The sequence below is a fragment of the Elaeis guineensis genome, chromosome 10, assembly GCF_000442705.2.
Source record: "Elaeis guineensis isolate ETL-2024a chromosome 10, EG11, whole genome shotgun sequence".
In the NCBI taxonomy this organism is placed as follows: Eukaryota; Viridiplantae; Streptophyta; class Magnoliopsida; order Arecales; family Arecaceae; genus Elaeis; species Elaeis guineensis.
Window position 1 is genome coordinate 4,809,663 of NC_026002.2, and position 16,015 is coordinate 4,825,677.

Consider the following 16,015-nt stretch of genomic DNA (forward strand, 5'->3'; position numbering starts at 1 on the left):
CTATTATCAAGTCAAAATCAGGCAATACTTTCATAACATCCTTTGAAGTATTTGAGGACCCACATGGGTGTTTGTCTAGTCCCACATTAGGGTGTGCATCGAGGTCTTGCAAGGCTATCCCTTTTGTAAGATTCTAAGTCATCACAAATGATATTAGAGCCAATCATCCCACGACCAACATGCAGCAAGGGGACACTATACCATGGACCCTTCTAGGGCCAACCATGAGTCTGTTGTGGGGTTTGTGACTGGATCCTTCCCCTCATGAGGACATCAAGAGGAGGTGTGTGTGAGGACTCATGCGAACCAATGTCTAATCCCACATCAAGTTTGTGTTTGGGAGGTCTTGGGTACTTAACCAAACCCCAAATGGTATCCTTTTGGCTGGCCCATTTTGGGTGAGGTTCTAGTTATTACAAAGTAAATAACTACAAGATTCTTGACCTGACTTAATGTCCTCTTTCACAAGACTTTGGTTGAGAAGGATTTAGCAAAGCTGACCCCTCCTTAAGAGTTCATAAGAGTGAGTTTGAGGTATCGACTTACACAACCAGGGGTCACAATTGCTGGTGGAAGGAGAAAAACCACACTGCAATGAGCTACTTTGTAAAAGATCGACCATAATCAACAAATTGATGAGCTGCAAGCTACTTCAGATTTTCATCATGCAGTTGGGCCTTAGTGGTATTTTTGAGCCTAGACTTGGCTGAACTTAGATTTTAACTGCCTAAAGTGGCCAGACCCTGACATTAAAGGAACATTTGTCCTCTACACACTCAAGTGCTTGCCCTAAGCTTACAATAAGAGAAACAGGGGAATCCACATGAGTAGTCTATGCAGTGTTTTCGTGCTAACCATTTATTCCTTTTTATTTTTTGCTTTTGCTCGTCTCTCCAATTCTTCTACCCTTACTTACACCTCTAATTTTAAGGGGCCAATATCACATCTCTTTTTTCAAAAGATCAGTGAGCACTCTTCGGAAGGTTTTTATCCCTTCAAGTTACCACAAAGTTGGTTCTAATAGTTTGGTCAAAAATCTTTAGTCCATAAGCAATAACAAAAGAAACTATGAAAATGTCTGTGAATAATTTGAGGAACACAAAAGAATCTTAACAAGTAGATCAATAAGAATTATGATAAATATAAGATTACTTTTTGGTAGCAAAACAAATGCCATAACAGCTAGCAGCACTGAGATTGGCAGTTCAGAAACTTTATAAAGATAGTGAGATGCACAATTTAAACTGTGTGATTATATTCACATTGTAAGATGAAATATATATATATATATATATATATATATATATATATATATATATATATATATATATATATATATATATATATATATATATATATAGCACGTTTTACTTGTTAATATCACTAGGTTTGCTTCAGAGTTTGTTCCCCTCTTTTTATTGCTTTGAATGAGTAAAATCAGTAGATTGACTTACTTGTGCAATGTTATAAGTAAAAGCACTCAACAATGTAGTAGCAAGATCCTCAGCTCTGTAATCTGAGAGCTTCCTTTTAGAATTTATCACCTTTCCAAAGCTAGAGGCGAGGGTTGATGCTGAAAGCCCTTGCTGAGACAATTTAAACAAATAAAACTCAGTTACTAAAACCAAATTGAAAAGGGGAAAATCCCAAGACAATAAGGTCATTTTGTTTTCTGATCTTTCTGGATGTATTCACACAAGATTGGTATGAATGCTCTGCCTCTACCAAAAAAAAAAAAGAGGGGGGGGGGGGGGGGGAAGGGAATCACTCAAAGGCATCACGGACAGCTTTTCCTTATCAAACATGACTCATGAGATGCCATTGATATTAGTAGAACAATTATAAAGCTCCAAATGTAGTTTCTAACGAAGTGTCGGCACGTAGCATGTTGCTAAAACATGCCTTCTCAACAAAATATGTCAAATGCAAACTCAAAAAGCAATATTTATTTTCTCTTTTATCAAAGAAACATAACACGAAACAACAAGAAAACATCAGAAAAAGGTAGTGACAGGAAAAACTTTTAAAGTTGTTGCACAACTTGACAAAGCATCAATTTGATTGCAATTTTGCACTCATTTGGAGAAATATAAGAAATTGTGCAGAAACAGAAAGTACATACTAATTTGTGAACCAGTGGGTTAAGTGAAAAAACTATTTAAATGTTGTGAATGAGGCATTTGTAAGAATGTAATTGAAAAACAGAAAGATTGTGGCCTTTGTTTAGTGGACTTGCTGCAATCAACAGTTACTCATGTTTAGCATTATAACAGAATAAGAAGTTCAGCAAAATAAAGCAATATATGCTACATGCAGAAAATGTACCCACAACTGTAACTCCTATTATGAGTGCAGTTGTAGTTCCATCAACAACTGATGAAATGAAATCATCAACTGATTGTTAGTTAGATAAAACTACAACTAGATGGATGGAATTGAACCTTTTGGCAAGCTAATTCTCCGCAAATATCTTTCACAATTAAATCGAGCACAAGATTATCCCCTTGCTGACTCAATTTCAAGAATTCATCATAACTGAAACAAATAAAAATAAGTATAAGAATTCCAAAAAAAAAAAAAAAAAAACATATCATGAAGCATATTATAGATTGGCAACATTACCTTGTGCAACCTGTTAAAAGTTTTGCTAGACCAAACATTGTGCCACCACCAATATGCGTCCCAGTTACCCGTTCAAATTTCTTGTTTCCAGTAACCTACACAGCACATACCATTTATATGTATTACAACTTTCTTGCAAGATCTTAGAGGGTTCATGAGTTTGAGCTTGTAGACTTTTTTACAAATAAATGTTACATAACATGCAGAATTACCTTTATTATGCTGACACCCGAACCGATATTGACAAGAAGATATGGAAATAAGTTCTTTCGATTAATTTCTATAGGAGTCCTTTTTCCATCCATGTGTGTAAAGGATTCACCAGGGATTTTCTGCCAAAAACAACAGGTAACATATTACCAATTTGTTCTATTCCAGATACTAGCATCCTCGAGGATAAGTGATCCCTAAGCATTCCAGATCATATGGTATAAACAATTCTCATTCTAAAGAAACATTGAAAATCTGCTCAGCAAAATTTGCATCAAAATATTACATGACTTGAGCAGTTCTAATATGAATGCACAGAAACAGGAATTGTACAATATTTTCCAATGTAAATCAGATTTATTGTCATCTTGCTTGGATCTAGTAGTATAGTATATGATATGTCAGATTGTAGTACAGTTTGTTCTCATTTGTCATATCATTACCATCATGATGCGATGCATGGTTTTTTGCGCCAACTGTGCAAGTTCATGCCATCCTGCACATACAGCTTCTGGCCTGGACTAGCATGGGACATGCATGTCTGCCAGGTATCCTGTATACTGCAGGGTGCCAAATGGTACCAAATTTTGCTTCTGCACATTGAATCATGATGGTTTTCACACAGCTTGGTCTGATTGCTTTCCAACTAAAAATGTTCGAAACATTTTCTTGCTTTACTTTTTCAAAAATTCAGCCCTAAATGAAAGGAGAATTTGAAGAAAATTAATACAAATCATGTTTTAGGTTGATATCATTTTCTATGAACATTGGGTTCATAACCTAAAGCACAAATTCAGGACCAAAATTGAAAAAATTATAAATTTTACTATGAACAATAAAACCTTACCCAAAATTAGCTTAGGTCTGAAGATAATTTGAGTAAATGATGTTTGTTAGGGTAAATTTTTTAAACTGTATTTTCGAGTAGGGGCCTAAGTAATCATATTCTTCATTAGTCATCTGTTAAGAAGTTTTTGTCCTCGGTTGCTAATAGATGTCATAGGTCTTAGTAGATGACAACTATAGTTGTCCAATGCATAATAAAAGTTGTTTAATGTCAAATAGCAAAACAAAAGCTTCAACACAAAACAAATAAGATGATTTGGCATTTAAATCAATATATTAAACTCTTTGTAAAAACTGAGCATTAAATCATAGAAAGGCAAATAAGGAAAAAAAAAAAGAATGGATTACATGTCAGCATGGTCAATATAGCAATATCAACAGTAATAGTCTCCTCACAGCTGCATGGCATGCAATCACACATCATGTAATATACAGTTCAGACCACCATCACACTTGACTTATTGATTCACATATCTCCTAATCCAAAAAACTCATACCTGCTTCTATCCCTTTGGATCCTTTGAGTGGCCTATAAGTGATGTTCTATTCCTCACCCTAGGGCATTTCTAATTCTTTAACCAATCTGATATCTCATATGAGAGTTGTTGCTTCCACAGATGCATTCTATAAGCTGCCCTTGCCACTTATTGTAACAATGCTCTCTTGTTCCATTATATTGTTATCCTAAATAGGCAATCAGCATGCCCTTTGTATTTGACCAATTCCTAGATTTGAAATCTGATTTCCTTTCCTTGCAATCATTCGTGTCCATTAATAGAATCAATCCTGTTGGGTGGAACTTTAGCATTCGGGGTAGCAAGCTGCCATGGATGAACAACTTTGAGCTCTTCATAACTGCATATGATGGACCCCTATTGATCAAAATCTACATGATGGTGGGTCAATTTCGATCATATTTGAGACTGGGGACTGTGGTAGCCAGTGTATTAGTCCTGTACCGACCGGTATGTGTCACAGGATCAAGCCAGACCAGGGCTGATTAAGAACCTTTTCTTTTTATTCCACTATCTGAAGGTAGGAGAGTTTTGGAGAGGCAGCAGGAAGGTTACGTCAAGATTAGTTTGAATATTTGGAGCTCAGATCACTGGATAATCAAATTTTGGAGGCTAGAAACTTGTTTCTAGATAGGTAATCCCCTCCAACACTATTTTATGTCCAATCTTTTTTTCAAAAATATGACCATAGGTTAGGAAGAAATTGGAGAAACTTAGTACAGATTATGTTTTAGGTTGATTCTATTTGGATTCATGCCCTAAAGGACAAATCCAGGATCAAAATCAAGAAAAAAAAAATTGAGTTTTGGTTTGAACAACAAAACACACCCTTCAAGCAAATGATGTTTGTTAGCATTATGTTTTGAATATTTTGTCCAGTTGGGGAGGATCCAATTATAACGTTCATCAGTCATTGTTAAATAATTACTGATTCTTAAGAGTTAATATATGTTTTAATTTTTAAAAGCTGGCAAAGATATAGTTCTTCCATATGTAATAGAAGTTTAAGGTTTTAATTCTTTTAAAAACTTTTCAAATAGAAATAAAAAGCTTTGTCATAGACAAGACAATTTGAGCATTTAAATCAATATATTAAACTTTTTCTATAAACTGAAAATCTTAATATGCAGTATTAAGGGGGTACCATCTGATTCTGGCCCAAGCTGTGTCAGCCAGTACATGATATCAATAATAGTAGGCAATATAGTGCATGCCACATACTGTACCTACTAGGGCTGGTACAGTACCGGATCCTTGTTCGGGACTGACTTAAGCGAAGGAATTAATTCACTATGTTTGAATATCTGATTGCAATGTAGAAGAGAAAGAAAAACATGTCAGAGAATAGAAGACAATTAACATCATAATTAGTAGAATATGAAGAATAAATAGAGAAATGTAGAGGGAACTCAGGGAAGGGATAGAGAAAACAATTTAACTTCTTTCATTAATCATTGAAATTGATTACACCCTTGTCTTATTCTTCTTTTATAGCTAAATGCATAGTAAGATTACACATAATAAGACTTATGTGATGGGATTTCTTATTTTAACTAACAGAACTCTAGTCTTTGTCTAAGAAGGAAATAAGAAAAGGAAGGAAACAAAATACTCTGAAATATCATAGGAGATAGAAAGTTTCCAATATCTAGGAATCCAAATAAAAGAAAGCCACCAAAATCAATTCAAAAGACAACCTTGATGGCATAATGTCTTTCCTGATCCAACCTAGTGCTAAACTAGGCATGAACTAATTTTTTCCTAAAATAAGAGCAAGATTCAACAGAAAAATGGTCCTGAGAATAAGAAAGAAAATTGCCAGCATATATAAAATAGCTATTTCCTCTAATTCTCATATAAAAGTAAATTTATTACATTCACATTTAATCTAGACCAAAAATATATAAACACGTCTGGGGTCTTTCTTTCCCTTCCAACTAGGAAAGTTCCAATCATCTTTGCCTAGTGGTTTGCAAAAACAAGATCGACGAAATTTTGTCAGAATGCAACAAAGCTCATATATTTGAGTCATCGAAAGCTTCACTCAAGATTTTGGCTTCCATAATTACAAAAGGTTCACTTTATGGATGATATCATCACTTTTAATGTCTTGGCTGTTGCTGTATTTGGAGTTGTCCTCAATCAAGTAATTATGAAGAATGTTTCTTCATAATTATTTTCTTACAAGGTTTATGTTCCACATCATGCAAGTAGTGTCTGTTGCCTACATCAAGCTACATATGGTCTCAGTAGACTCCAATAGGTACATTTGGCATGTCATTCTTGACAATAGTAACTAATCACTAAATTGAAGTTCTGAATACTAATTGTAATAACACCAACATCTTTTGCCCATGCAAAGCATCATGTATAATATCAATATGAATGGGCTTTGGCCCTCTTCATTGCTTACTGAATCTTGAGATGGTGCCTTTCCTCGAGGGTTAGCCATGTCCATCTTCCATTTGGCATGATATGACTACCTATGCCTACTTGATTGATGCTAGAGCTACTAATACACCAATGAAGCTGAATTTTCTAGTTCATTCAAATGATGGTTAACTGCGTACAGCTTCCAGTGACATCAACTTGTTGGCCTTGTTGACTATGAACATCTTCTGAATGTTCGTCGCATTGTGCAGCAATCCATCCAATCTAGCCTAAAATTTATTATATTTAAATAATTGAAGAAATAACTAGTCAAGAATGGCATGGCAATATGCTTCTGAATTCGAAGAATGTTATGGCTAGAATTAGTACTTACAAGGAAGTCTCTGCAGAAAATGAGTGTGCATGTTTGTTTTAACTTGAAGAACATTCAGTCTTTGGCAGCTTTGCTTATAGTGGGAATGAAAGATAGCGACGATGAAAGTGAGAGGGGTAAAGTGACTAGACTCCAAGTTCAAATGATTTTTTGAGGCACTGGTAACACGATTATGAAGAGAATTACAAGACATCTCCAGGTCAATAAAGAAAGCTTTTGCCTGCCCCTGCAGCAACAAAGAGGGAAAAAGAGGAGGGGGGATGAAAAGGGACGAAAAAAAAACTATAGAAAATACTAAGAAAGGATCCTTCCCAATTCCACAAAGATTCAGTTTTCGCTTTTGTTATACTTATAGTAGATAGACGTTTTTCACACTGAACTGCTAGATCAAGAAATGAACTAAGTCTGAAGGTAGTCCTCGATGGAAGTGAGATAGGCCTGCTTTAGTTTCAGAACCTTGTTTGTTCCAAGCATTGTGGGAGATGACTAACTATAACATAGACTGATGTACATTGCATCCTGTAGCAGATGATGATTGGATAACCATTGAATCTTTTACATTGCTTTCCATGTGGATGGCTACAGTTCTGCCTATTGACTCAAACATCAAGAAACAAGCTCTGGGAAATTATTATTTGAAGAAACGCATCAGATGATGCAAAATGCTATGGCAGAAAACAACATCATAAGCAGCACGTTATTAGGAAAGTAAAGTATGAATAACTTTATCAGTTCTAATTTGGTTAAATTATCTTGTCTGCATTTTGTCTAACATTACTTGATGAATAACTTTTAAAACGGGTATGCAGCCTGCAAACGCTGATATATTATCCCATATATGATATACAATTTATTTACAGAGACTAGGCCATTTTGTGACTGTACAAAAGCTAAGCCAACCTTATGACTATGCCATCCAAAATAAACAGTCCAGAAGAGAACAGTTTCAGGATTAAACCTTCAGCAAAAGGTTTGCTCCAGCTACAACACCATCCATCTCATCCAGCTTATCAAGAGAAACACCTAGCTTTTCTTTAAACACATCAGTAAATTTATATGCCCCTCCACCTGTGGCCTAGTCAAGCACTATAACAACAGATTAGTTGGAAAGGAAGACTGATAATTCAAAGCTTTTTACTGCTAGAGAATGAAGTAGTATTAAAGATCTTTTAAAGTCTGGATTCTGAAGCTATGCATCATTGCAGAATTAAGTACACACAAAGCACCAAAAATAATTATTTAATTTAAAATAATTCAGAAAGTCACTAAACATATCTGGTTTTGATCAGCTCAAATTCAAACACATAGAGCAGAGTATCATAGTTGTCATTTATGAGAAATTCATAACAACAATGAACTATAAATCATCCACAACTTCTTCTCCACATTTATTTTCCTTGAAACATTGGACTTCCAAAGTGGTTGGAAGTAAAAATAACCAGCTATAATGACCTAAACAATCTAGCACATGTTCATCCAAGATGCAGCTTCATACAAGTCAATATGTTTTCACTTTTCAGTAAACTAGCGCAAAACGCAAAAGTTTGTTACCCAAAAAAAGAAATTAAAGAAATGTTTATTATAAATGTATTTGATAAGACATGAATTGTCTAAACTCTGAAGTTTGGTAAAAATTAACCTTTTTATCATGACATGAAAAATGCTTATGTCCGACTGCAATTTGCTGTTAAGATCCCGAGATAGTTTAATTTACTACATATTATCTTCCATTTAAGGGACAGAATAACTACATGCTTTGTTTATAGAGGATCCAACCACCACGGAGATCAATCATGAGTCCATTAAATATCATTCAATATTCTATCAACCATTACTAATGGCCATATATTGAGCATGTTATCTAATTTTTTTTAACTGAATTCTAATAATTGAATATGTCGTTTGATGATTATACATGTGAATTTTTATGGAAAATTATATATCTTAAAATTATCATGTAACTCTGCAGATGCAATATAATGTTAAATACTACTAATACAAACAGTCTGAATGTACAATTAATTAATAATTATATAAAAGGAATGAAACATTAATTCTAATACAATTATGGTCAAGTCTTCTTTACGACTATGTGGGATTGGAAAACAATTAATACTACTAAAGGAAACCAAATAATGGTTAAAGGAGATCCATTTGTAGGCTAACGTCAAGCAAAGCCCCACAAAATCTCATTTAGTTTTTTCTTGAGCATGGACCCGACAAATCTAGGCAAACTTCCCAATTCCAATATGCAAACCAACAAGTTTACTCAATTAGTCAATCATAATATCTATTGACTTGAGCTCAGATGCAAAGCAGCTTGGACTTATTATCATATCTTCTGTGTAATCCAAATTAATTTGGAGTTGGAGTTAACCTCGCAGACAGAATTCTACAAGCTTAATATATAGACAATTTAATATGTCTACAATTCACCATTCAGTTTTAGTTTCCCAAATAGCTAGGAGGGAGTATGGGGGAATGATCTTCATAACCAAAATGTGGAGAAGCTACTGAATAAATTCTGAGAAAAACAGATGCTGTCTTCTCAAATGGTTTAAGGGCAAATGCAAGATTCTTATGGTGACTATTAGAGAATTGGTGATGCGACCAAATGATTCTTGATTAGAGCAAAATGCTGGTGCAAGAAAAAGAATTGGTGAAACTTCCAAAATCAAGCAGGGGGTGGAGCCGATCAAACTGACCAAATTACTAAAGTCAACCAAGTGTTACAAAAATAAGCATAATATAATGAATATAATCAATCATGACACCATGTAATATTAAATGAAGTCAACATAAAGAAAAGAAAAGGTGAACCAACTACTTGGTTGGAACTAAAAGTTTTGACACATTTGTGACTAAAAGATGATTTGCTTGTAAAAGGCAATGTTGATCAATGTACTTTAAATGGTTGATGTTTTATCAATTTTCTATTTTATGTTTAGAAAACAAGATGGCGATTAAGGTTCAACAATCATCTATGAAGAACATTATAGCCACTTAGCCATGCCCCTAGGTCCAAAGGAAGGTAAGTCAATAATCTCTTCCACCAAGTTTATATTTTTAATATATTTTTATATACAAGAGAAGCTTAAAATTGCTATCCTATTTTTTGCACAAAAGTTACCTTTCTTGATCATGCATTTTAGCTATTTGTCTGGGTTCAAAAGAATCCATGTGGGATTGCACGAGAGCAGTTGATGAAGAACCTATGCTAGAATATGTCCGAAGAATGATTATTCTCCACATCATATCTTGGTTGAGCTTCTTGAAAGGGATCCACTCAACATCTATATCAAGCAAAGGAAGAAATAGCCTTCTCCTTACCTCGAAATACATCCTTCAAAAATCTTTGCATTTGAAATTTTTTACGCAAAATATAAAAAGCCAAACATGTGTGCACTGTTCATTCAACCTCCAAGTGTGTTTCCTTTCATTACAAAACGTCTAGTTAATTATCATTTCATACACCTTATCTCCAACATCTACTATTAAGCTTACGTTTTAGACATTTTCTTATGAACACAACATGAAAACTAACACCTCTTTCCAAAGGAAAACATGTTTCGACTTAAGAATTCCACCATTCATGCAATAAATTTGTTCCTCCTATAAGGGTCATCCCAGTTATGGTCTTGGCAATCCAAGGCCTTGGAAGGGGTGGGCTAGGAATAGACCTAACCTCTGGGCTTTTATATACATATATATAAAGTGGTTGCTCGAAGTTTCGAACACATGCCATTTCACTTGTCAGCCCAAGCCTTTACCATTGCAACAAACTAATAGCTCTAGATGGAGCAAACTATTGAGTTCACATATCAAGAAAAGAAGAAGAGGTCTGCAGCTGAAAAAAATTTGATCTATGGCTAGGTAGCCTATAAATCATGGCTTGGTATATTCAATTAACTGTCCGTACAACATGGACTTCACAACATTTATCTCAATTGCCATATATTTATTAAGTGCATCTCTTTCAATCTAGTTATTCTATGCATATATGTGAAAATCATTATGGTGGCCAAAAGCGATACTAAAGGCACTAACAAGTCGATGAGGTTTCTAAAGCATCACATTCACAAAAAAGATATTGAGAAGCATAGACACTAAGTTAGAGTCAAGATAGCAACGTCTAAAGGTGGAGTAAACTTATGCTAGAAGACACATCTAGTCAAGGTCCGAAATACTGGTCTCCAGTCAACACTATATGGACTGGGCCGACTGGCTATCATGTACCATAACCCTCAAACAGGACAGGTGGTGTCCAGCCGAACCATGCCCTGACTGCCCAATCCCAGCATGTTGAGTGATAAAGCATATATCTCACCCAACCACAGGTGGAATTGACCTGAATCAAATCCTCTAGTTCCATTACTGCTCAAGATGACTTAAATTTGGTTTTGGGGACTGTTTTCCACCATTTATTATAAAACCTACTTAGTTTCACAAAAGAATATATATATTTAAACGTTTAAAAAACAAATTAAGATGGTAAAGATTTCACTTCAAAAGAGGAACCTTCGGGATACACCTTGCAGTAGTACTTCTTGCCGATTGTCTAATCCCAATTTCTCACCCTCTTCACATGTTTGTCACGGAAGCACAAGAGCACACTAAATATTACAAAGACCAGATCTTGTTTATCTATAGACTAAAAAAGATAGGATAGAATAATTATTATAAAATAACTTCTTAAAGAGAATATAATGCATTTAATACCAAGATTTCTGACAAAATATCACTTAGCAAATTCAACACCATCAAATACTTAGCGACTTGTCTGCAACTTGATCCGTTATCCAATCTGATTTGGCCCACACTATGATTTATAACTCGATTATAATGCAGATAGCATTGTTAAATATATCCTGATTAAGATTAAGACTGAAGCACCCAATTAATTGCTGAAGATCTCTTCTTTAAGTAAACATGGATATACAAGCATTATTATATGTTCGTCATAAAGTATGTAATCACATATTATGCATTGAATGCAAATCTTTAGGAACACTTATTTCCTAGAAAAGATATTTTAAGAATTGATGAGTTTGGACACTTCATTTAAATTTATTTTCCATATAATATCTAAAACTTCTAAAAATAGGAAGCCTAAAAAGTAATCAGGTTATGCATGGAAGGAGCATTACCAGATGATTTATGAGGGTTTACACCTCAAAGCACAATTACTTGATAACTGACAGAGGTTATAGTTAGGTGCTGGTTGTTTTATAATCATGGTTAGGGTGTTACACCAAACATCTCATAAACATTTATAGTCCTATTCTATATGTATGAAAGCAAACCAACATCCATGTAAAAGAAAACACAAGAAGATCCGTACCTTTATTGTCAAATGCCCATCAGATAGACCAGTAACAATTCCTGCCAAATTAAGTATTGGAAATTTTAAGCAAAGCATATTTGGGATTAGCAATCAAAGAAAAAAAAATAAAACAAACATGAAAATTGAAAAAAAAAAAGCATATGCATGCTATAGTTCTTCTGTACACAAATGGTATGATCATAGAAAGTCAATAATGAAAAAATTTTATCAGACTTAGAGACGGGCAATAAAGGTATTACAACATCTTAAGGACAATATGTGAAGTTTCTCATGAAGTTTGATTAGGTATGACTACGACGAAGGCAAGCTTAAAGGTTAACGAAGTGAGAGACAAAGTACACCAACATGTTAAAAATTTGTGACCCTGCTCTACTTGGCCATCGGTACAGAGGACATCTTCTATATAATTATGATTATTGGTCGGGTTCAACATGCAATAAGAACAACTTGGTCCCATTCAGAGAACATATCATCTCACTTAATAGGAAACCATCATAAATGATTTGTCATTAAAAAGGGGATGTAGATTTAACCAAGGTTCACAAAATTGTACCTAGAACCATACCTGTACATTTTTGGTTCAGTATGATACAGTCGATATAATACGGTACGCACCCCATAACGAGACAGGGTTCCAACACTTTTTCTCACTCCTAACCATGATACCACCCGAGACTAGGTCGGCACAAGTCTGTACCAGGCAGTGCAAGGTGGCTCTGCTCAGTTTGGATTAGTACAAATTAGTTTGGCTCATATATTGAACCAAAACTTGATGTCATCCTGATACCTTAATGCTACAGTGTGGAATGATCAGTATAAGGCAGTACAAGTCGATACGATAAGCCTTAGCTTTAACCCATAGGGGAATTCATTATCATATATTATCAGTTAATCCATCAACTCCTACCCAAAAACAGTTAACCATCAAGCAAAAGCTATAATTTTGGAAAATTCTTAAAACAGACCAGTAGACATATTGCAGATCCATAGGTCTTTCTAGCATGAAATCTTTATGTGGTGCTACCACAATTGCAACACAGGAAATCTTGTGGTTGAACATAATTATGGGAGTATCTCTTACAGAATAGATGTATGCACGAAGACTAAATCTGATGATCAGAAAGTGTAATCCAACTAGCATATGGAGGAGTATTTCAATCGAGGACAAACATGTAAAGGTTTCGAGTGATATTGCCTAACGAGATTTGAGCTTGTGGATGTAATTACTCATGATAAAGTGCAAAGTACACTCATGAAATACTATCTCATAAACTCTCTCCTACTCTCTCTTGATATAAGGGTAGAAGAGGAAGAGCCAATAACTTGGAGACTATAAGTTAGCCAGCTTATCGTAGTGAAAGTAAAGATCTAGCTAGATCTGATAAGATCCAATGGATACTGTAAGTTAGGAGGTGGAGAGTCCTACGGTTTGCTAGCGTTGTTATCTCCCATGATAAACTTCCTGCCTCCTTCTCAAGTCATTATATGATTATAAATAAGCCCTTGGAGAAAGCAAGTCCAATATGTCACTTGGAGATTACTTATGCACATAAAATTATAACGATCAAGTTACCCCATTCTTTTCACACATGCATACAGCTCTGTGGAATAAAATTATATTGTCAAACCAATACATGCATCATTAGGGTAATGTAATTGAACGTATTTAAACAATTGAAAACCCAAATTGAACTTAATTAGTACTAATGATAAAGTATGATAAATCATAAAGAAAATATCAGTAGAACACCCAGATCAAGAACTTTCTGTCCGATCATGTTAAGCCTTAATATTAAACAAAAATCACTGATGGATATCTTGTTGGACTAATAGACTCATTTGTGATTTAATCATTCTAACAAGAAACCTCCTAACAAATGACTTAAAAGGGTCAGCAGACTGGCTAATTCACAAAGAGACCAATCCTCCTATGAATTTGCCAGCCTACTAACTTGTTTAAGTCATGCAAGCTATGGACATTCTCAGTTGACCATTAGGCTGAAAAAGTGATCGACATTTACACATATTCATGAATGTAAAGAAAAACATATGCATGCAATATGCCTTAAGTAAACATAATGTATCAAAATGTACCATTTAGAACTTGCAATTCTAAAAAAAATCATGGATTGCCAAGTTCGTACATGCTTTTGTATCTTTCACATACTCTCTCACATCACTAGTAGAGTAAGAAACAGTATCATTTCATATTATGAAAACCTGAAACTGCAGGTGAGGTAGCTTGGTTTAATTTTTATTAGTAAATAAAGGAGTTTTGATCCATGGTTACTTTCTTTAGCATGCAATCAGAGTGCAACACTAATTACAGAAAATAAGATTTTCGATTAGTGAGAAAAGCATATCAACGTTATGTTTTTGATTTGATACCATTACAAGGCTTGCACCTTCTCCTTGCCATATGATATCATCATGCTTAAGAGTTGCTTGGAGATGTCTGTAGTTGGTCTACAGTTAAGAGCTACAATTTGTATCACCTTCTTCTTCTTCTTCTTCTTCTTTGTCACGTTCTTCTTGCTTCCTTCCATTGGGTCATTGCTATAAAACTATAGCTGCACCATGAGGGTGACCCTACCCTTAAATATAAATATAAAGACATTTGAAAGGGTCTTCATATAGACAGTCAAAAAAACACTCCATTACTAAATATTGCTTCCCTTCTTTTAACACCTAACTGGAATTGTGATGAAATTATTTGGATTGTGCATTTAAGACATCTTTAATAAAGTACAGCCGTATCATGCATAGCATGACAGAGATACTATGTCCTTGGTTAGGAATAACAAATGAATGTGATTCATATAGGCGATCCCACTGTACCACAGAAGCGGTCCTTTTTTTGTTTTTGTATGGTAAAGGTAACAGAAATACAGCAAGAAAATGAATGTCAGATCAAAATGGTTAAGAATTATACCGCTGCTATGAATAAGCTTCTTGGATTTAATGAACTCCAAGCAATCATCAAGACGTCTCCTTTCAAACTTCACAAAACGTAACTCGCCACCAAGAGCTGCATTACCACTTCCAATCTGCTCATTACCCTCATTGCCGTCCGAAAAATAAACTAATTTGATTAAAGTTCCTAGAATTACCCAACCATCAATTTCCAGTTAGAACAAAAAAAACCCAAATTTAGAACTTCGGATGCTACAAATTAATCGCAGAAATGGTGGTGCATACCTCCAATGTCGAGTGCTAGCAGAGAGGCATCAGATGGCTGATTGGGGAGACGAACTGGAGGGTTTCGCTCATCGAGATTCCCAAAGATTTCTGCCCCGCTGAGCTCCAGCTTCACGTGAGGAGACTCCATCTCGGCGAGATCAAGATCAAAAACTTCTCAAATTTCCGGTAGCATCTGGAAGAAAGGATCTCATCTACGTCTTCTAGGAGGCGATTGGATCTTTGATGAGTTCAGCAGTGACCCAATCAAAGGGTGAAAGCGAAAGAATGGATGAGGGTTTTTGACGGGCGATGACGACGAGGGGAAGAAAAGAAGGAAAATTAAAGAAAAGGAATGAAACAACTTGGACTCATCCTTTGGGGATGCGCTCAAAAACTGAAACAGTTGGAGGAGGGGGGTTGGTGCAGTAAAAGATGGCGGACGGCACGCGGAAGCAGCGTTGGACGAAGAACATACTGCACGATCCGATCAGCTGATAGGTACTGACAGGGTTTGGTTGGTGCCGACTGGGACAA

The 16,015-nt window shown here is 35.2% G+C and overlaps 1 protein-coding gene across 3 annotated transcripts in view; it reads right to left on the bottom strand.

Annotated features, from left to right (window-relative positions):
- The window catches only part of LOC105053124 (pantothenate kinase 1), a 29,990-nt gene extending 13,975 nt beyond the window's left edge, over positions 1–16,015 (bottom strand). The window contains exons 1-8 of one of the 3 annotated variants that reach the window (XR_833419.4): positions 15,500–16,014; positions 15,234–15,401; positions 12,299–12,339; positions 7,916–8,032; positions 2,835–2,954; positions 2,623–2,717; positions 2,442–2,535; positions 1,455–1,586 (exon numbers count right to left, since the gene is read on the bottom strand). Coding sequence is in view for 1 of the 3 variants with exons in the window: in XM_010934169.4 (XP_010932471.1) it covers positions 1,455–1,586; positions 2,442–2,535; positions 2,623–2,717; positions 2,835–2,954; positions 7,916–8,032; positions 12,299–12,339; positions 15,234–15,401; positions 15,500–15,629 (897 nt within the window). In the remaining 2 variants the exon portion in view is untranslated. Of the gene's footprint in view, positions 1–1,454; positions 1,587–2,441; positions 2,536–2,622; positions 2,718–2,834; positions 2,955–7,915; positions 8,033–12,298; positions 12,340–14,689; positions 14,858–15,233; positions 15,402–15,499 lie in introns of those variants that run through there. The other 2 variants (XM_010934169.4, XR_002165655.2) reach the window with 2 other exon arrangements.